This window comes from Dendrobium catenatum, unplaced genomic scaffold, assembly GCF_001605985.2.
Source record: "Dendrobium catenatum unplaced genomic scaffold, ASM160598v2 fragScaff_scaffold_1200, whole genome shotgun sequence".
In the NCBI taxonomy this organism is placed as follows: domain Eukaryota; kingdom Viridiplantae; phylum Streptophyta; class Magnoliopsida; order Asparagales; family Orchidaceae; genus Dendrobium; species Dendrobium catenatum.
In genome coordinates this window covers 88,738-111,298 of record NW_021319662.1, presented here as the reverse complement: position 1 = coordinate 111,298, position 22,561 = coordinate 88,738, and the positions used below count along the sequence as shown (strand labels likewise).

Sequence of the window (22,561 nt, the reverse complement as noted above, 5' to 3'; positions counted from 1 at the left end):
TGGGTTTTAATAAAATATGAATTTTGATGAAGTCTCTAATGAGTGGCTTTGAAACTTCGACAACTTCTTTGTTGATTTGGACAACTTCAGACTCGGAGGCAAATACCGAGCAGCTATGATAGTATTGAAGGAATAGTATGAGGAATAGCTTTGTTGACTAGAGCTTTCTTGTAAGATCAAGCATGCTTTATCCTAATGAATCATATGGCGGTTTATTTGTGTCATTTTCAGATATCCTAGAAAGGGGAGCAGGTGATTCTTCAGTTAACCATGAAAGAAGAAGCCATTAGAGAAAAGCAAATACAACCTGCTCCTAAAGACTTTTGATCTTTTTGAACCATGAAGGCTTGACTGTTTCAACTTCCATTGCCTTGCAGCTATGGAATTTTCTAATGTTTTGAACTCTATATATACTACCCATCAGGCATCAGCCATATATATCACAGTTTAATCATATAAACCAATTGTTATTATATTAAAGCTAACGAGTAGAGCTTCAGATATCTATCCATGGCTTCTCACTTCCTCCTCCTTGCCCTCCTTGCCATGGCTGCCTCGCTTGCAATGGCCACAGACCCTACTCAGCTCCAAGACTTCTGCGTTGCAGACATTACATCTAACGGTATCTAGCCATCTGTAAACATATTTACTTCTATCATATACCAATGTTAAACAAGTTGTTTGCTTCTGCAGTTTTTGTGAATGGCTTCGTCTGCAAGAATCCGAACCTCGTCACTGAGAATGACTTCTTCTTCCCCGGACTCAACCACCCCAGAAACACAGCTAACCAGCTCGGCGTAAATGTGACAGCCGTGAGTGTTACAAACCTCCCTGGTCTGAATACGCTTGGCATCTCCATAGCTCGCATAGACTTTGCGCCTTACGGCCTCAACCCTCCTCACACTCATCCAAGAGCCACAGAGATCTTGGTTGTGCTGGAGGGAACTCTCTCTGTTGGCTTCGTCACCTCGAACCCTGATAATAAATTGTTTGCTAAGGTTCTTTACAAAGGTGATGTTTTTGTTTTCCCTCAGGGGCTTATTCACTTCCAGTTCAATGCTGGTCATGAGAGTGCTGTGGCACTTTCTGGGCTAAGTAGTCAGAATCCAGGGGTGATCACCATTGCAAATTCTGTGTTTGGATCGAAGCCACCGATTTCAGATGAGATTTTGGCGAAGGCGTTCCAGCTTGATAAGAAGACGGTGGATTTGTTGCAAGCTAAGTTCTGGATGAACAACTAGTAATTAAAGATCAAATGGATTTGTTTCTTGCGTGGATGTATGATTTCCTTTGGATTTGTGAACTTCTTTATGTATGTGTGTTATTGTTTTTGTTTCCTTATTGTTGGTACAATAAAGAATGTGTGTTTTGTTTCTATATAAAATTTGTAGGGTCTGTGTAAGTTCGTGGAATATATAATAAATTATTTGAAGAGAATGAGTCTCTAATAGTAATCAAATTGTCTCTACTTAGTTCTCAAAGTTATAGAACACATGGAAAAAAAATAGTTTCAACTCCCAAATCTTCTTATGGTGGTTCATTCTTTTATCCACCACTTGATTGATTGCTTCCTCATCTCAAGAAGGCATCTAGCAAAACAAAATGATAAACTTGAAATTTTATCATCTTTCATCATACTAGTAAGTCTATAATGATTTGTAGAAAAAATATTAATATTTATAAACGGTTAGTTTTTGGCTAGTTAGCTAACTAGCTCGAATTCAACTCGTTTCATATGTAAATGAGTCATATTTCAAAATCCTATAACCTTTGTTAATGCGATCATAAATCAAATGGATGTCTGACGGATTTCTCACTCCGAAACTTTGTGATTGTGTGGGGTTATAGAATAGATGGTTCTTAATTAATCAATGGAGGTAACATGTCACCTAGCTCTATCAAGGCTCCTATAGCTAGTTCTTTGATCATGATTTGTAGAGCTCACTCCATGATATTAGTGTTATAGCTTATTTGAGGATTTTAAAAATGACTTTGTAGTTGTATTTTTGAAGATAATTGTAGTTACAAGTTTTAGTCACATCAACTATAATTATATTTCTTCAAGAAAAATGAAAATGACCAAAGATAATGATTTCACTAACAAAGTTTGATTAAATTATGGTATTAATTAGTCATAATCTTTCTGGAAAAATCGTTATTTTACCTTAACTTTATGATAGCATAATTATTGAAGAATAATTTTCCAAACGGTTTATTATTTTATATTATGAATCCATCGGATACCATTTCCCAGCAAGGTTAATTGTTTTAGTTGTTTTAATTAGTTAATGAGAGTGATTAGTCAATTATTAAGGATATCAACTTCTAGAATTTAGAAACTCATTCTTAAACCATGGAAGATTAAGGATATTAACTTCTAGAATTTAGAAACTCATTCTTAAACCATGGAAGATTAACAACTAAGAAATGTTGAATTTTCAAAATAAATGAATTTGGAGTCATAACAATTCTGGTTTTCAATTCAAAAAAGTAAGGAGACCAACTGAACATCATTACTCACTTTGGGTTGCTTTTCCAAATTCATTGTATTAATTTGAAGTATCTCTTCGGTCTTCTGTGAGTGAGATCACCAATTGACTTGGCAACAAGGCCATTGATTGCTAGGGTTGTACTGAAATTTGATCTCTCTCTCTCTCTCTCTCATATTTGAACTTTTAAATCAATTTAGACAAACTCACACACACATCACATACGCAAGACTCGAACCCAAGACGTCCTGGTTGATACTTAAAGCTCCCAATCAATAGACCAAGATGAGCTGCTTAGCTGCCACTCTCAATATCAATTTATTGGGCCTGATATTTATGTTCGTAGAAAATATTCGAATGAGCGCTCTCATCATCAACCAAATAATACTATTTATGAGGACTTTTCCTCACTACAAATAGTTGCTATTCCCCAAGTTCAACTCAACAACACTAGGCAAATTCACCCTCATCCTTATTAACTGCTAATTAGTCAATTAGTCACAAAGATGATGAACTCAATACCCATGATGATCCAAACTTTCTCATCCATTGTCCTCAAACAGATTTTCAACTTCAACATATGACCTAATTCAATTAACATATAGTCATTGTTGGCAATGGGTTGGCTGTTATTGCCCTCAATATTTCTCTTGAGGATAACTTCACTCTTAAAGTTGTTCGTCCACCATTTAGGGGTGGGCATGTGAGTTAAGTCGGCTTAAACTCAACTTGTTGACAAGTTCATGAGTTGAGTTACCAAACAACGAGCTCAGGCTCGGGCTCAGATTATAGGTCATATAATGTATGAGCTTGAGCTCAAGCTTGGCCTAGCTTGACATATTGTTATGCGTGTTAACTTGATTAAAAAAAAATTGCAATAGTTCAATTTAGGAAAACAGTCGTCTTCTTCAAAAGTCACTGGTCTCGTTGCCTCCTTCAGTGAGCTCATGTTGCAACTTCCTTAACATCATGAATCCCATTGTTGCCTTCTCTTGTGAGCTCTCATTATGACTTCTCCTAAAATTGTTGCACATTATTGCTTTCTCTAATAAGCTCTCATTGTAACCTCTTCTAACACCACTAGTCTCCATCGCTATCTTTTTCCATAAACTCCTGGCAATTCTATCTCCACCGAGCTCCCATCCTGTAATGAAATTTTTGCAAAGTTGAGCTCAAACTTGAACCCACTATTATTCTAGTCAAGTCAAGCTCAAGCATTTCTTTAGAGCACAGCTCAAGCTTGAACTCTAATTGAGCCTAACATTGTGTAGGAAAGCAAAGCTCGAATTATCCTAACTTGAGCTCAACTTGACTCATTTATCCCATTATCTCCTGCATCTCCTTAACAAATCCAAGAAACATCTAATGTCACTGCCAATTCAAACTAATGGTGTGCAAAAAAAAAAGAAGATTAAACTTATTATCTCATTTTCTTTTTATGTGGTCATATTGGACCTCAACAGAATTAAGATTAGAGCCAATTAACTTTTGCAACCACATTTATTAAAGATGAGGATGACATTCATGCAGAGAATTCTGACTCTGAACTCAAACTTCCAACATATATCTGTAGTGGCCTTATTTCCTATTTTCCATTTCTATTAATACTACTTATTTTGCTTACTAAAAGTTCTTGAAGAAGACAGCATTAGAAAAACTAACATATTTTTATTGAGAAAGAACTACCGAAAAAAAAAAGTTGAATAATCTATATCTTGAAAATTGCATGAATGAGACAAGAATACAAAAGATTATGAAATGTGCATCAAATTTAAATGAGAATTTAACTCTTAATAGGATATAATGGAGAAAAAAGACTCATATTAATGACCTCTAAAAATTTAATATTATTGTTGTTGAAGCCAAACATTATTTTTGGGAGCCGCATGGAAAATAGTATAGATTATCATTGAAAGGTCAGTCATCAGTAACACCATAATTTTCAAGAAAATATTTATAATGTATTAAAATAGTTCATTTTTCTAATAATTATTTCTGGACATACATCATAGAAGGTGATGTGCCTATTTGTAAAATCTATTAAACAAACAACTCTCTACTATATAAATTGATAAGAACTTATCATATATAACTTTAGATTGTATGGATATTAAGTAATTCCAAGTAGCTGAAGATAAAGCCGATGATGAGGAAGATGACGATCAGGCTGCCCAATAAACTAAGCTTCGAAGATGCTTGACAAAATCTTAAGTATTGAGCAAACTTTTCGAGCCAAGCTTTAAACTAAGCTTAATCTGTTGAAGAGGTTTTTACCTGCAACTTCTATAATGCTAGATTCCAGGCTTTATGAACGAGATAGGATTCCTTTAGAGCTGTAGTAAAAGCAAACAAAATACAAGAGTAAAGGGTATATCCAAAGCATAGCATCAATGTAAAACCAGATCTTCATGGGCACAAATTAGAAAATAAGAAAAAAAAAAAAGAAAAAAAGAAAAAAAAAACATATGTATTTTTAAAAAATTATTTGAGGACTTCAAACAGAGTTCCCGATTTCAATCCCTCACCCATTTTCATAAATCATCGATATTTATGAATTTTCTAGAAATGAACATGAATGTAGCAATTATTTGGTATAAGATAAAATCATAGGAGAGGATATAACATAGTATATACATTGAAAAAAAAATAATTTTGAAAAAGCATGAAGCAAAAAAATCAAATCAAATGATTTTTATCGATCTCGAGAAGACATGCGTGAGTGCATAATAAATGATTTGGTGGACATTACAAGGTTGTTTGATTTGAAGTAAAAATATTGCAAATATAGGAATTTGGAGAATATTGGTGTTTGGTTTGAAGTAAATCAGATGAAGTGTAAAATTTTAGCATATTTGGAATTCACCATTTAGTTCACTTTTGGTGTATTTGGATTCCTCCAATTTGGGCAATTTTCAAATATAGTGGAAGTTCATTGCCTGTTGTCGCTCGCCCACCGCCACCACCGCCAGCTTCCACCACCATCGGTGGCCAACCCCGACTGCCACCACCACCGGCCATCCCAACAGCCAGTCGGCGCCACCGCACCCGACCATTCCCGCTGCTGGTCGCCCACCATCGGTTGTCCCCGACGATGCCGACCACCAATGGCATCGACTACCACCACCACTGGCCACCCATACTTTGGACTTTACACTATATTTATTTTACTTCAAGTCAATCAAAAAAATAATTCCCCGCATTTATTTTACACTAATCCAAACAAGCTCAAACTATTTCAAATACACTGCATTACTTTTACACTACATTCTTTTTTCAGCTAACCAAACAACCTGAACGACTCATAAATGCCACATAAGCAAATAACAAACTACATGAAAATGAAATACATCAACGACTCAAAAATATAAAGACTCGATCGTGGCCGTAGATCGGCGGCCACGTCTCTGATAAACTCTCCATGACGATCTGATGTCCCCATCACAACCACTAAGGGAAAAAAATACTTCAAGAAATGTTGATGTTAATAAAGATGATGGACCATTGAATAGCATTAGAAGAAACCATGTAAAGATGAAGAGTTAGTAATAATTGTAACATTACATCAAGGATTAAGTTTGTATTTTTTAGACAATTATGAGATGCCTATAAAGGAATTCAATGTGAGATAACTTGGGTGCAATTTATGGATAACGAGGTCCTAATGTATGAGACTATGTGGGAAAAAAAAAACCGAAAAAATGGAGAAAGGACTCGAAATTAGTTAAATAAAGGTCAAATATATAATATATAATTTTACTCAGTGTGAAATTGATAATTATTACTACCAATTATCGGAAGAATAGAAAGATCAAATCATATTTTGGTGTGTAAATATCTTCCATACAACAAGACTGCAATGTTTGACAAATAAAATGAATAGATTCATATATGATTATATATGAAAGATGGTAGCAGTAGCACATATCGAAATTAACATAATGGAAGATGAAATCATCAAGTGGTTTGGGTGAGTATTAAAAAAGAAAGAAGATTCACCGATTAGATGAGAAGAAGAAATTAATTTAGAGGAACTAAAAAAAAGAATAAAAAGACCAAATATCACATAATTAGAATTTTCGTTAAAAAATGCAAAATACAGTTGAAACCTTTAAGATCAGCAGGTTGAAACTAAGCAGAAATACCAAAAAAAAGATCTGAATTAGGGTTCAGAACAAACCTAGGCACAGTACCACTTCTACGGATGTCGTGCTCTATTGCCTGTCGAAGAGCTCTTGCAAAGGCCTTGAATGTTGCCTCAATGATATGGTGTGAGTTCTTCCCAGAACGCTGTTCAAATACCAACAAACACTAAATATTTAATAAGAAATAGATCAAGAAACAAGAGTAAACCATAAAAATTCTACAATAAAAGAAATTCATTAATGTCAATATTTAACTATAAAGCATAGGAATTTATAATAAATAATGAATAAATGTAAATTTTAGTAGTGAAAGAAAGATTACCAGGACTCTCAAATTTTATTTAGCTCAAACAGTTAGAGAAGACCAACTATGCTTTATCCAAAATAAAAGCCGTATTCTCAATGATGGGTTTATATGATAAGGAAATGTAAAACGAAAGTTAAAAAAGTATTTGATTGTTAGGTGATCATAATCAAGTTTAGGAAAGAATTACTGCCGTTACCTGCTGGATATGAAGGGTCATGCCAGAAGTGTTCACCAGGGATTGAAAGAAATGTTCCACAAGCTAAAATGTATAAAAATTATTGAATATTTATTAGAGAGGCTCACGTTTACAAATTCACAAGAAATAAAACAATGCAAAAAAAAAAAAAAAACAGAAATCAATAATTTAACACAACACTATATAATAAATCCAACGCAAATAAACATATCAATACAAACTAACTTCTCCAGGGAGAAATATGTCATCGATTACATAGACATTAAAACAACAACAGCAAGAAGGCATTAATATAGAACCCATTTTACATTAGAGATTAACAATGACAGTTTTTTAAGTGATAAAAATGTCGAGATTTATTGGTAATTACATATGCAACCGAAGTCACTTTGGCATCAATCATTTAGGCTTTGTTTGTGATGACTTTCTTACTGTTTCTTGAAACAGTTTTTTAGTACAAAAATTTTAATTTTTATACTAAAAAACTGCTTCAAGAAGCAATAAAAAAGTCGTCCCAAACGAAGTCTTAGTCTTTTTAGCTCACATCAACATCAGTTGTCAGTAAAAATACACCCAACTGCCAAAGAACATAAATTCAGCAGCATATCTTATCAATGCTGACCCTTCATTTGAATCATTCCACAAATAACAGTGCTATGACAAATTTGTAAGGGATAAATGGTGGGGAAAGGATTTGAACCCGAGAGAAATGACATGATGAGATTTAGGGGAATGAATGAAGCCTACAAGAAAACAAACTAGAAGAAATAGGACATGATTGAATTAGATGATCTGATGAGGTTCACCTACGTCAACACCACATAGGGAGAGAATTCCACTAGCTCAGATATAACTAAATATTTCTTGCTTCATCTCACTAGATAATATTTCTTTCTCACTCTTCTCTTACAATTCACCCTTCCCTTGTCTCTCTTTTCCTTTGCTAAACCCAAATAAAGAATTCAAAGCACGTTCCAAGCAACCTAATTCTCCACACCAATAAAGAGTGAGAAATAAACATATAATACATATGATTAATTATACTTATCTCTCATGCAAGTAGCTAATGTTACACTAGATTCTATTAGTTTTCGAAAATTAACATCCCATTTCTAAAGTTCCAAGCTAATGGATTGGGAATGTGATATTTAATAGCAAGAGGGACAAGTATCACTCCAGAAAATACAGAAAAGGTATATATAATATTAACTATCTATAAAAGAAATAAATATAATTAACCCAAATATATAATATATACTATAAATAACGCCATTTATTCATTCTATTCATCTCTTCTTATTTTCAAAAGCTTTACAGCCAAGCTTTTATTCATCTCTATAAAGAAAATTTGCTACATAACAATCATAGCTCTTTACCACCTCCTGCCCACCCAAGTGCAACACCTGGCTACAATTTCCTCATTCGTCGCCGCAACACAGATGACTACAATCCCATACCTGATTGGTTGAGATTGCCGCTTGCAATGAGTTGTGCTTTCTACGGCTTCCTTTTCGAAAATTGGCACCGCTCTCAATGTATCTCACTATCAATAACCTTTTGTCGTCACAATGCTTTTGTCGGTAAAGGACTACAGATGAAAACCTTATCACCAAGCTTTGTCGTTCTTGACCTCTAACAGCCACCAGTCATCCACTTTCTCCTCAGCACACCACATGTTTATTGTTGTTAACTCGCCTAGCTCAAGCACTCCAAGTAATGCGATCTCACTTAAAAAGTTAATTGCTGCTACAGCAAACTCATCCATAGGCCCCTCACGTCGTCAACCTCTTTGTACCTCCTCACTGGCAACCAAGCCTTCACGGTTGACAACTTTGATTCATAATCAACACCTGATAAACAAAGAAGCCAGTTGAATCCTCCTAACAGTATTCAAGAGAGCTTTTGGAGGTCGTCTCTTTAAGCCTTGAGATACACTTCTTTTATAAAGTATTACAAGTGTTAGGATGAGTTTAAATTGGGAAACAAGTATATTAGAGGCAAAGTAAATGTAGAAAGAATATACAATATGATTAAATCTAAGGGTTCTAGATTTGATTACAAACAAAGGAGAAAAAGTAGGAGAGAATTAAGCACTTAATGAAGAAATTATTCTCCCCGTCAACTTTATAATCTTATAAATGCGATAGTAACTCTTTATGTCCAATTTTGAGAGAATCATCAACTGCACTCAATTTTGAGGGTTAACTAAAGCTTCAAGCATGTCAGTCCTTCATCACAATACTTACTTTGTCATCCTGTTGCACCATAATTCTAAAATATTGTTTACCTTGCAATAACCTCCTATTCTTTGGAAGCTCCCACTTAGCAAAAAATTTATCCATCACTGCATACCAAGAATCACCAACAATAAATTTCACAATGGTTCCCACTCTCGTGGTATTTGAAATCATTAGCATAGAACCACCTTGCTTCTATGTGCTATTACCACGACACCATTGGTCACCTTAAAAAAGCAATACAATAGGTAGATACAACCTTCTGCATCTAGATACCTTTTTTTTATGACAGTAAAGAGTTAAATTTATCTAGCTGCCTAATTAGAATACAATTTATCTTCAAACAAGAAATGTCTTAAAATATAAAGCTTCAATATCGACCAAGGATTCTTGAATTTAACTAACACAGCACTCTATAGTTCATCATTGGTAAGAAGAATTTTTTGCAATCTCATGCATCATAGATCTTTACTTGTAGCATTCATAGATTCTATCATCTAATTTCATCTTTGCCCACCTTATCTAGAAGCCAATCTCTTTTTATGTAGCCAGTTAAGTTACATGACTAACATGCGCCACTGTGAAGTTTGAATCTATTCCTTTAATGAGTATTAGATATGTTTCTATGAGTATTAGATATGTTTCTATTGTTTTCCCTGTTTGCATGTCTCCATATGTTCTCAAGTTTCTATATTTATTTGTACATGCATTTCTATATTTATTAAGGTACAGAATGGCAGGCAAGTGATCAAATTACTTCCAATAAAAATATAATATCTTGAAGTAGATCTCCTAACTTCAACAGATCTAGCAATGACAACATTAGAAAATGCTTCAATATTCAAAAGGAAACTTTTTTATTTATCTGACAATTCAAACGGAAGCTTCATAATGCGACTGTTTTGAATTTTGCATGTGCTAGCTAACAACTACAGAAGTGACTGAGATGATATAACAGGTAATGGTCAAATAAATTAACTTGCCCACTAATGAGATGATATAACTAACCTTCGATACTGAGACCAGTCATCCAATAGCTCTTCATTATCAAATGTGATCTAAATGTTCATAGAGTTATCAATCCGTTTGCAACTAACTAGATCAATTTCTTTAAGATGATAAGTAGCGTACTTTCTTTGAGACAATAATATCCTATTTTATTGTAAACAAATTAAACATCAAGAAAATATTTATGCTGTCTCAAATCTTTAGTGATAAAATATTTTTGTAGGTAATATTTTACCTCGGAGATGTCATTTTCTCCGAAGACAATTTTCAAAAAGGTCCTTGCAAAATTTGTCAAATTAGGCTTGTGGATATTGTTTTAAGCCATCTATAATCTTCGTGAGTAAAAATATGCATTTCACCTTCTAAGTAACATACCTAGGAAGTTGTTCCATATAAACGGCCTCCTTAAGATCATCATATAGAAAGGCATTACTCACATCTATTTGCAACAAAATCCAACCATATAGGAGAATTATGACAAAATTAGAATTTAAAAATAGAGAGAATGTATCAAAATAGTCCATCTTATATGTTTGAGTGAATCTTTTAGCAACCAACTAAGCATTGAATCAAAAGATTGTCCAAGTAAAATAAGAGCCATCAAAAAGCATTTGGTTTAATCCTAGAAGGGAGTAATCAAATTTAATATATGTCAATTGAATAGAGCACCCATCTCATCATCTATCGCCTCTTTCTAGAGTGGATTTTATAGCTTTCTGATATGTCCTGAGAATACATGCAAAGAATAGAAACAAGAAAAAAATATGAAAAAAGAGGTAGATGATTAAATGTAATATAAGAGTGATTAGGATGACCAGTATGATGTATTTAACCATTTCTTAAGACGAAGGATAAGTGTTGATCAAAGAATTCATCAGTAACTGAATGCTCAGCCAAATATGATAGTGTTGTGAGATGTCGTGTTACACTGGTAGGGCTCGATTCCCTCGTGCAGGTGGCGAGCATTCAAGTGCTCAAACTCCATATATATATATATATATATATATATATATATATATATATATGGGATTGCATGTAGGCCCTGTTATTGGTGGAGTTTAATATCATCAAACATATAAACATGTAGTGGGGTAGACATAGGAAGAGGCATTTCAAAAGGCGAAGATAACTCTGAGAAAGGAGAGAAAAAAAGTGGGGTGAAAAGTAACATTGATCAAAGTATATAAATGTTGAACAAGATGATCATATGTAAGAACATTTGAGGAACATACATTGAATGGCACAAGGATAGACTTTCTCAACATAATAAAAAATATAAATCAAATATATGTGGCGTTAGAGAAAACAAAGGTCATTCATGATTAATTCAACAAAAAGAAGGGTGAAAAGCTATCTAATTAAGATAATGGAATCTGATGGATGAGATACCATATAATCAAGACTACATCTCAAAAATTATCTAAGAACATTATAATAAACATAAAGTTTGAGCAATATCTAGCAAATGACAATTTTTTCATTTATCTGCACCATTCCATTAAGATATATACGAGCAATATGTTTGATTAATAGTATCATCATTAGAACATAAAGATTAAAATTGAGATTTTTTTAAATTCTAGGGCATTGCCAGAACTTAAAGTTTTAATTAATATAAAGAATTAGATTTTTATTTCTTGATAAAAGGATAGAAATACATGTAGAATTTTTTAGCAATACTTAAGTAGATCCAACTAAATCTAGAATAATCATTGATCAATATGCCAAAATTTCGAAATCCAAAGTCGGAACTAGGCCAAGGCCTCAAATGTTTTATTGGAAAATATCACAAGAAAAATCTAGATGACTAATGGAATAAGGAAAAGACACAAAGGTGCTTACCTTATTTGTGAGCATAGCTCTCAAAACTGGAGAGCGAGAGGAGATAAATATAATCTCAAAGTCTATCGGGAGGATGATGTCCCAATCGATGGTGATAATGATATATAGTTGTGAATGAGAGGGCTCAAGTAGCATTGCTAATCAAGTTGTATATGTTTTCGACATCAACACCTCCACCAATTGCTTCTCAAGTTGACTACCACACATCCATGTGACTACAATGAAGCACTTCATTTAAAAAGGCAATTTTTATGTTTAATCTTTGTTTGATTTCTATGGCATGAAATTAAAAAAAATAAGGATTAGACAGCCATTTATAAATGTAGATTGTATCTTATGTTCCACCATAGAAATTTGAGATAAGCCTACCGATTGGATTTTTAGGGTAAAACCTATAAACCATCACCTTCAAGAAAAAAATATTCTTCAAAAATGTTGTTGATGACCCCAATCGCTCACCTCACTGCCCTTTACATCTAATTCTATGATGATAATGATATCATCTAAATAAAGTTTTGGAACACCTAATCGATGGCATACATTTCGTACCTATGCCCACTTCATCAACATCCTCCTTGCAAACCCATACATCGTCTCCTACCAGCATTCTACATTATGTGTGGCCTTGATTATGCCGACATATCATCAAAGACTCGATTGCAACCCTCACCTTCCCTTGGAATATAATGATGTCCTTATACCTCTGGAAAAAGATACTATCAAGATGCAATTTTTACCTACACAATGATGCTAGAGAGGGGCATCAGACAATATGATTCTAGTAATTCCTCCCTTTAGAAAGCTTGGGTTGTGGCAAGAAAGTCACCACCATATAAATCCTAGCAGTTTGGAGTGCAATTTATTTATTTACAAATTACAATGCTTTATTGGCTATGTGAGCTAATTGTGATTTGTGGACCATTGAATCGAAGGTAGATTTAGTCAATTCAAAGTCCGTGGTTGTGGGATGTACAACCTAGGGAAGGTGGGAAAATGCCTCTAAAATAATACCTTTAGGGGGTTTTGATCTCAATTCTATGGCTTTGAATGCCTGTTATTTGTGGTTTTGTACTCTGCAATCACAGAGAAGCACTTACATTAATGTCTTATGTGGGACAAAGAACATACATTTAGGCTCCAGATTCTACAGTTTGGTGCTCGGTTTGAAAGCTTGCTCCAAGACAGGATATCCAAAGCAAAGAATGAAAATTCATGGCATGGTGATTTGCAACAAGTTCTATAAGATGATTTACCTTGTTTTTTATTTCATTTTTGTTTTTCCAAAATCTTTATGATATAAATGAATGTTTTTTAATAATAAGAGAATGAAATAGTTTAATTTTAAATCATCTATTAAAAAATATTATTTATTTTTTAAATAAAATTGTAATTTTCTTGATTTGTAAGTTCATTGTGGTCTTCTTAGTTTTTTCTACAGCACATATAAAATGCTGCAATCAAATAGGCAAAACCAGCTTCTGAATCAGAAACAGCAACTCAACCATAAATCTTGAAAATTGAAATCAACAAATTACAGCAACAAAATTTCACCATAGTTTTTCCAGCATCAACTTTCCATCAAACTTTTTCAAGTAGCAATAGTTGTAACAAACAAAGCCTTAATGAACTCTACCACATGCAAATATTAAATATTAAAGGCATATCACCTTGGTATTCTAACCCGTCCAAATATGTCACAATGGCTGAGACTCTGAAATTTCTTGAAGTTTGATTGTGGTTAGAAATGGACATGAGCGCACATGGCCAACTACAACAAAAAGTTGTAGCGGTGAGAAGGTTGGTAGGTAAAAAATAGTAGCAAGAGGCTTGAGGTGGTAATGGTGGCAATATAGGGTGTGATGTGGAAATTGAGCTAATAAGGATTATTCATAAGACATGGTTAGAAGATGGGTGGAAAAAAGGTTATGATTGGTCAATCAAATAAGATGAGAAAATTTTAATGATATAATAGTATTACTGAAAAATTGTTTATAGTACAAGTAAATATGCCAGGTTTAAGCGGTATCTTAGTAAAAATCCTCAAAATAATTACATGACTGTTCATGTGTTCACCTGTTATAACATAAAGGTAATGCAAATGCCAAATTAAACAAAAAATCGCTTAGTTTGTATTTCAAAGGAAAGTAATAATAAAGAATTTAAATAGCAGCGATGGTGCTCTACAACCTGTGTATCATATGTCCCAACTCGCTCTGTCGGGATTTGCAAATCACAACTCAAATGTGGGCGACCTGATAAATCCTGAAGTAATAACAAGATTTTTTATACCAAAATATTTCAAATTTCAAGTAAAATATGGCATGAAGAATTAGCAAAGTAATGAAATATGAATAAATGCTAATAAGAATAGGGTCCAATACTTGATGAAAATTATTCATTTATTCAAGGCGTTTCAATAATACATTTCTAGTCTTTTGTTACCGTTATCAATACAAAAACACCATTGTCAGAAAAGTGACTAGCAACGAGTGATAAGTTCACAGAGGATTACAAAACAAAACATCACAGCTAACAAAAAGTAATGAGGAAATCAGCTTTTACTCTGAGAAGGGTTCATCACCTCTCCATAATATACCACTGAAGCATGGCATCCGAGTATTGTAAAAAAGTTACAAACATGCCATATAAACGAACTGATTGCGATAACACAAAGCTCCTCAACGATGCAAACAGGCCATCAGAATTTAGAGAAATTTAAGATTTATGGATGAAGAGGGAGACGAAAGGAGCCAGGGAAGAAAGGCAACAACAACAACAACAACAACATCAAGCCTTTATCCCACTACGTGGGGTCGGCTACATGAATCCTTTTTCTCCATTGTGTTCTATTAAAAGTCAAACTCTCATTTAAACCTAATAAAGAAAGGTCATTCCTAATATTTTCTAACCAAGTCTTTTTAGGTCTACCCCTACCTTTCTTAACATAAGTCAAATCTAATACCTCTACTCTCCTAACCGGGTCATCGAAAGGCCGTCGTTTTATGTGACCAAACCATCTAAGCCAGGGAAGAAAGGCAAATGAAAAAAAAAAATCTATCAAGGGGAGTTCGACTTGGCACTTTGATTTTGGAAAGTTTCAAAGGAAGGCATGCACCAATCTCCAGAAAGAATGCAACTAGTATATAGAGAATCTGAAATGCTTAGTTGGGCTAAGTTGGAGCATAATTGAACCACAGTCATCATTATCATTAGTCTATAATATAAACTATTTGGGGTCTGCTTTAAGAAAGGCATCGAAAATAGTAACAAAAAATTGTAGTTTGCATAAAGTCAAATGAAAATAGAAAAAATACAAACATATTGTAGTTTGCATTAAGTCAATGAAAAATCATGGGATAAATGGGGTGCAAGACCCCTCATTTAGGGCTTGTTAAGATCATTTTTGTTTTTTGTTTTTATTTTTGCTTTTAATTTAAAAATATATTTGTTTAGGGGTTTTTTTTTGTAGTTTTATATTTTGTATTTGAAAATAAATAAACTTATTTTATAAAACACTAAAAATAAAATTTAGGTGTTTTGAATGCTTTAAAGACAACTATAATTGCCACGATCACCGTTGACATCATCGACTATGACCAAGCCGCTACAGGTGATCGCATAAATCAACCGTTGATATCACCAATTATCACTGAGCCGCTACAGGTGATCCCATAAATCAATTTATTTAATATTAAAAAAAAACATATTCTTAAGATATCAAATATATTATATTTTAAATCAAAATATAGACAAAATAAAATTAAGTTAAAAATTAAAAATAAAGATGACCCCAAACGACCCATAGCTTCGTGTTTAGGTTAAGAAGTATATTTTGGGCTTTGCAATAGAAATAAATTTTGCATAACTGTAAGAAGTTAAATGGCTTTGTTTTTCAAAGTGAATGTGACATTTTGAAGGCCAAACCACATACAAAAAAGACTAATATATGTTACACTAAAATTTCATAACCGTACCAATATGACCTCCACAGCAGCTTCATCAAGAGGGGCTGCAAAATGTCCAAATCGATTGATACCCTTTCTATCACCAAGTGCCTGAAGAAGGGCCTGTAAGTGCAAAAAACAATTAACCATAGAAGAAAGAATAATCCATACAAGCTTGATAAAAAATTAACTATTAATAATTAATGTAAACTGAACATAGTCAAGGAAAGAAATTAGGGAAGATAAACAAGTCTTATCCACCGTTCCAAGTGCAAGAGCAATGTCTTCATTCGTGTGATGGTCATCAATATGGATGTCACCAGAAGCCCTCACGAAGATATCTAACACTCCATGTGAAGCTAATTGCTGAAATATTCACAGAAAATTTTACATTAATCACTTCTAATTATTGTCTAATATTGTTACGAAGGCTTTGAAAATATTTTGTATAAGTGAATGCTTAAAGAGAAAATAAATGTGAATGAATGTTAGCATATTTTATAGGAGCGGAAAAAACAAATTAAAAAAAATTAAATAAGAATATTTTATTGGCATTTTTAAATGTTAAATTTAATGAAACTACAAAGAAAATTTTGGCAATTTTTTTGTGGAATTGACAACATAATTAATAAGAAAAGGATTCATGAAATAGGGCCAATTTACCATCTTTCGTCTAGCACATAAAAAGATTGAAAATCCCAATCAATTACCTAGACAAAATTGTGACGCTTATAAACTAAAGGATGGTGAAACATAAGAATTCAGCATTGCTCTAAGAAGATCGTGATAGGAAATACTTGAGTTCGCAAGTAACCCTAAGGTAATACTTGAGTTTGCAAGCAAACCTAACCCAAATCGGTGAACAAACAGCAGCCAAATGGCTGTCCACAGCAGGAAAAACACAGCAAACTGCTGTGTACAGCAGTCAAACAGCAGAAATTTAGAGGAAAACTGAAGGAAAACTCAAAGTACAACTTTTATTCCACTAGACGATGAATAAAATAGCAAGATACAATTGATCCTCAATTTGAGAGGAGGATCGAACTCTCCCAAATCTCTGGCAACGCCAAGAGCCCAAAGAAAACCTAAATCTAAGAGATCTCAAATTTCAGGCAAATTCAAGATGATCAAACCGTAGGAAAATCAACTATTTAATGCATACAAATCAAAAGGAAATCCCTAAACAGTCCCTACATTCAAATTACCCTCTCAAAACCCTCAAAAACGCTTCCTAAAATACTCTAATGGGGCGGTCGGGCCACTCGATCTCCGCGGGAGGCGGAGATCCTGCGCTCTTTGCAAACTGTTGGTCCTGTTTGGACCGGCTCGACTCCATTGGACCGGTCTAACAGATCGATGATCAAATATTTGCTACAGTGAAACATGACACCCATTTATGCAAATATAAAGATAAATATGTTATTATAAAACAAAAGCATGTGGAGACATGTATCATAGTGTATCAACTTGGTAGCTCTATGTAGCAAAAGGTTTTGGCATTCCTGTGGATAAAATTTGCAACCTTCAATTACACTAGGCATAAACAAGCTAGTAACCAAGGTTTAAATTTGCACAATTGGGTATTGATGCATTTTTTGTTCATGAGGCGAGACATAATCCTCAAAATAAAATAAAAAATTTATGTAAAATAAAAAATAAAGGTTATAAGTGATTTTTTTTGCATGATAACCAAATAATCTATATTATTTTTTGCATATTAAAACTGAGAATTCAGAAAAGCATGCTACATGTAAGTGACGATGAAGCTATAACTCTCACTTTTTGTCAATAATATTCTCAATTTTCCTATAGTTGTCCTCTGCTCCTATGTTAATGGTAATCAGCTCCTTTGTTTCATACATAGCATTATATATGAAACTTATTACAGGCTTGCTCTCAACATCTAACATCCTCAAAACTTGCACTAGTGATCTAATTGTTATAATCGTATAAACTACACTTTACCAGAATCTATCATTTAAAATAAACTTCCTAACTTCTTTTCCCTTAGGCTTTCTTGTCCAAGCATAACTCAACCACTATGTTGAAGTGTGTTAGACCGGTCCAAGGAGGACCGGTCCAGCCGGCCCAGCCCCTTGGGCCGGCTTTGTTCGTCTATGCCAGGAGGGCCGGCGGACACAAGAAGAAGGGAGAGGGGTGGGGTCCACTTGAAGTTTGAATTGTTTCTTGGAGCCAAAAGGAGGGGAAGCAAGGGTAATTAGGTCCTTTTGTTTTAGATTTGAATTGAATGCATTAAGTAGGGGAGAAAAGGGGGGATTAGGGTTATGAGATATTTTGTGAAAGTTTCTCGTTCTTCTTTGGTGGCTAGGGCTCTAGATTGAATTCTAGAGATTGGGAGAGTGCGATCCTCCTCTCGAATAGAGGATCCTTGTATCTTTGCTATTTTCCTTTCATCTTCTAGTAAAATACAATTTCTTACTTCGTGTTTCTATCGTTTTTCTCGCGTTTTCCCACTGTTTTGGCTGATTTCCTGCTGTGGACAGCAGTTCGCTGTGAAATCTTTGGCTAAAGTGATTAGGAAATACTTGGAATCAAGTATTTCCTATCAAAGTGATATAACCTCAAAAGACTACCTTACCTCCAACATGCTTTACAAATTCAAATAGATAGTGGTAAATCTTGTTACTGTAAGCATCAATAATTTTTTCTTTGAAAATTTTCTCACTAGTGTCAAAATCCAAATTTACTAATATTTTTTTTTTCTTTTAAGTCAGTACATTCTTATATTGTCGCAACTTCTCAAGCTTTTTAAGGAACAGGTCTATGCAATGTAGCACAAGGAATCCAATATAAGTGATACCTGTTATCTATAAGTTTTGTACCTGCAACATATAAGCACTAGCATTATATGCCACCACTTGAACCACTAAGTGCTCCTCAATCTCATCATCAACACTATCAAGGAGCTCAAAAAGAAACGCATCATCTTTTACCTTATTAGATGTTTCAATGGACTTAAAAAAAATTGTGCTATAAGAGTTATTGATCAATACATTTATCAAGCCTATATTATTTAAATATAATCATTCATCTGACATGATAATTACCCCTATCTAGCTCCAGTTCCTCCTGATTTTCTAAATGTCTTTCTCACTGTTAACAAGCTCCTTCAAAATCATGTCCTCAAACCATCAATGAACAAAGGTTTTAATCCTCGCCCATAAGCTCAAACTAGAATCATTTTATATTAAGCAGAGGAGGTTGCAAAATTAACAGACATATCATTCTCATAAAAAAATCTTCATGTATCTAAGATGTAAAGGGTCTATCTCCCTGTCAATCCTTACTGTGTCTATCATGTAGTGATCTATGGGACCCCTTATACTACTACAGGATATCAGTTACAATGAAGATGATGAGTCCCGACCACTATGCTTGCTTCTATAGTATGAGCCACCACCAACTCTGTCATCAAACTATTGTTGTGCCGGATGTTTTTACACTATTAACTTATTCATACATGCTTTGATCTCCTCCACCATAACAGGCGATTAAGCGCTTGGTGTCACATTTTTATGGGTTCCGAATAGGTGCTCTTTCATACTAATTACACCACCATTCACCACTTTCTCATAATAATTGCATTTCAAGTAAATATACGTCTTACCACCGCCTCCCATATCAGCTTAACAATTATTTTTTCACGTCGGGTCCTTTCCTATGGGTGATTTTATCTGTGCTTCTAATTATTCTCTACAAAATCCTACAATAACAAGTTGAGAACCAGAGCCCTACATGGGGTCCTAGTTAGGTACCCATTGGATACCCACACTCTGCGCTGGCAGGCTTTGCCCACCCACACCCACCTATGATGACTTTCCGGATGTCATACCCACCCACACCCACCCACTTTCCAAGCTTATTGAATGCAGTCTGCCATAGAATAATGGCATTGAGATTCTTTGCCATTTTCTCTGAGTGCAAACTTTCAAGCCACATATCAAAATTTATCATGGTCGTGATGCGATTCAGTGTTGCGCACTGTGTAGTAAGGATTATTATAATATAATGCATGTATATGATGATTAGTAATATAAATTGGTTCTCCTCTGATGTTGAGTACCCACCCATACTCACCCACGAGGCTATGAGCGTACCCATACCCACCCATGCCCATTGGGTATGGGTGGGTACGTGGGTGGGTGTGGGTATGGGTACCCAATGCAGGGCTCTGTTGAGAACTAAAAAAATTTAAATAAAGATACATTAGGATTTCAATTCAATCAAAAAATTTGAAAGAAAAAAGTAAATAAAATGGATAAATAAATTTTGGGGTTTAAAAAAGATTAAAAAAAAAAGAAAACTTTTTGTTATTAAATTTTCTGATAAAAAAATCATATTATAAGGCATATGCCTCAGCCAAATCGAGGTGTATGCCCTTAAAACACAAGCTTTAGGCATGCGCCTCGAAGCATTTTGCTTCAAAATTATGCTAAGGCGTGTAAAAAGGAAATGCATTAAGGAGTTATTAGGTTACTAGTAAAATGAGTGTAGAACATTCTTTTTTGTGTTTAGTTTATCTTTTTGATGTTATGTTTGAAGCAAAAAAAAAAAAAAGTATAATGTTGAAGTACTTGATCTGCCACAAAAATATGGACAAATTGGTCACATTTAAGTTTCCTCAACATGCCACATGTGGCTTCATGTTTGTCAATCAATCACGAAATAATGCCCCAATTACATTGATCAGCTACAAAAAAGCAAGAACCTCACTATGCCCTCCATCTCTCGAATCATGATCCACTCTACTTCACAAATTAAGGATGTCATATATATACACTACTGCCAATCCTCTGAGGAATTCGCTAGTAGCAACATCGATGTTTTGAAGCGATACCACAAATTCAGTAGGAAGGTGAACCTGCAAATAGTGATTGGCTTTGTGGTCAAAAGATTTGTGAGCTTGTTATGCAGCTAACCTATATCACAATCTACATCATTGTCGAGGCACTTAAGTAATAACGGTTCTAGGCTTGGTGCAAAGGTGCTTAGGAAGATGGATAGGCAAAGTTAGAGAGGAAGTGGCAGTTGCGGTGGGTCATTGGGGTCAAGTGTCATGGTTGTATAAAAATAAAAAAATTACATTTACAGCTGATCCAACTGAAATAGCACAACAATGTTTCACTTGTAGATACTTATATTTCTTCTGGGTTAATGCTGATCGTTGCTTTACATGTTAGTATATCAGGTTTTCTCGTTATTTATTACTTGAAACACATAGAGAAACCAGTTTTTAATACTAAAAAATGATTAATCAGAATAAAGCTTTAACCGAGAAGGCAAGCCTATATGTTTGTACCATGCGTTTCACTGAGTGAAATGAAGGGCAGTGGTGCCCCAACCCTTTTGCTCAGAAATGCTATTTACCAAAAAGAATTCTATCAACATAATATATCAGAAAAAAGCAGTCAACGATTACTCACATCAAGCATATGGTCCAAGAATGGTATCCCTGTGCTGCAGTCAGCAATTCCAGAGCCATCCAAGTTCAGCTTTACATGGACATTTGTTTCCTTTGTGACTCTCTTAACTTCTCCAATCCGACCTTCATGTGGCACTGAATTTAGACAGAATTAAATCAAAGTAACGAACAGGGAAATAATCCTAAACAGAGCAAAAGACAGCCAGAACTAACAGAAAACAATAATCAGAGCATTCGAGTACAGGGTCAAAAAACAAAGAAATTTACAAATTTTAGAAGTTATAAGGGGTTTACTTGCTGTGGAAATAGCAGGAAGAACGCCGTTTCCTCCATCGTCCAGGCGAGAGAAGTGAGCGGCTTGACTGGTGCAAAGATGGAGGCGGCTCCGTCGAAACTCAGAAAGGAGGAAACTTGTGTTCGAAAAATCGAAGCGTAGGGCGGCGGAAATCCTAAACCTAGAATTTTGAGGGATTCTGTCAAGTAGAAGGGAAAAGCGAGAGGAAGCCGAAGGCAAGAAGCCAGTACCCATGTGAAGGAAAGTTAGAGTTGGAAATGCTAGCGAATCATCTGTGCAATTAGGAAAAAAAAAAAAAGTCACTGCAAACCTTTTTTTATGCCTCATTTTAGAAATGCTAGCGAATAATCTGTGCAATTAGAAAAAAAAAAAAAAAAAGTCACTGCAAACCTTTTTTATACCTCATTTTAACGTTTTTTTTTTATATAAATAGCATGATGTTAATTTAAATTAATAATATGAGTAAAATATGAAAAAAAAAAAATTAAAAAGAAGTAAATTAGCCAAATCATTTGGCGCAAATGATTACCAAATCATTTGACGCATTTAGAATGCGCCAAATTATTTGGAGTATTCTCTGCAATCAGCCGAATTAAAGTCTTAAATTATTGTAGTAATGTGCTAAACAATTTGATGCATTCAATGGGACGCGCCATTC

General features: G+C 34.3%; 2 protein-coding genes across 4 annotated transcripts; one reads left to right on the top strand and one right to left on the bottom strand.

Annotated features, from left to right (window-relative positions):
* Positions 1 to 427: 427 nt before the first annotated feature.
* Positions 428 to 1,585, top strand: LOC110102884 (putative germin-like protein 2-1). Its single transcript, XM_020831380.2, has 2 exons — positions 428 to 622; positions 694 to 1,585. Exons 1-2 carry the CDS (start codon positions 511 to 513, stop codon positions 1,239 to 1,241), a joined length of 660 nt encoding a protein of 219 aa, XP_020687039.1. The 5' UTR covers positions 428 to 510; the 3' UTR covers positions 1,242 to 1,585.
* A 2,843-nt stretch (positions 1,586 to 4,428) lies between these two features.
* Positions 4,429 to 22,199, bottom strand: LOC110102886 (imidazoleglycerol-phosphate dehydratase 1, chloroplastic). Of its 3 annotated transcripts, none has more exons than XM_020831382.2 (8): positions 21,903 to 22,199; positions 21,610 to 21,743; positions 16,427 to 16,531; positions 16,196 to 16,288; positions 14,409 to 14,483; positions 7,135 to 7,197; positions 6,667 to 6,776; positions 4,429 to 4,822 (listed from the first exon to the last, which is right to left on the bottom strand). In XM_020831382.2, exons 1-8 carry the CDS (start codon positions 22,135 to 22,137, stop codon positions 4,795 to 4,797), a joined length of 843 nt encoding a protein of 280 aa, XP_020687041.1. In that variant the 5' UTR covers positions 22,138 to 22,199; the 3' UTR covers positions 4,429 to 4,794. The 3 variants fall into 3 exon arrangements, with proteins under 3 accessions (XP_020687041.1, XP_028554847.1, XP_020687043.1); XM_020831384.2 differs by lacking the exon at positions 4,429 to 4,822 and adding an exon at positions 10,380 to 10,429; XM_028699014.1 differs by lacking the exon at positions 7,135 to 7,197.
* Between the last annotated feature and the right edge of the window lie 362 nt (positions 22,200 to 22,561).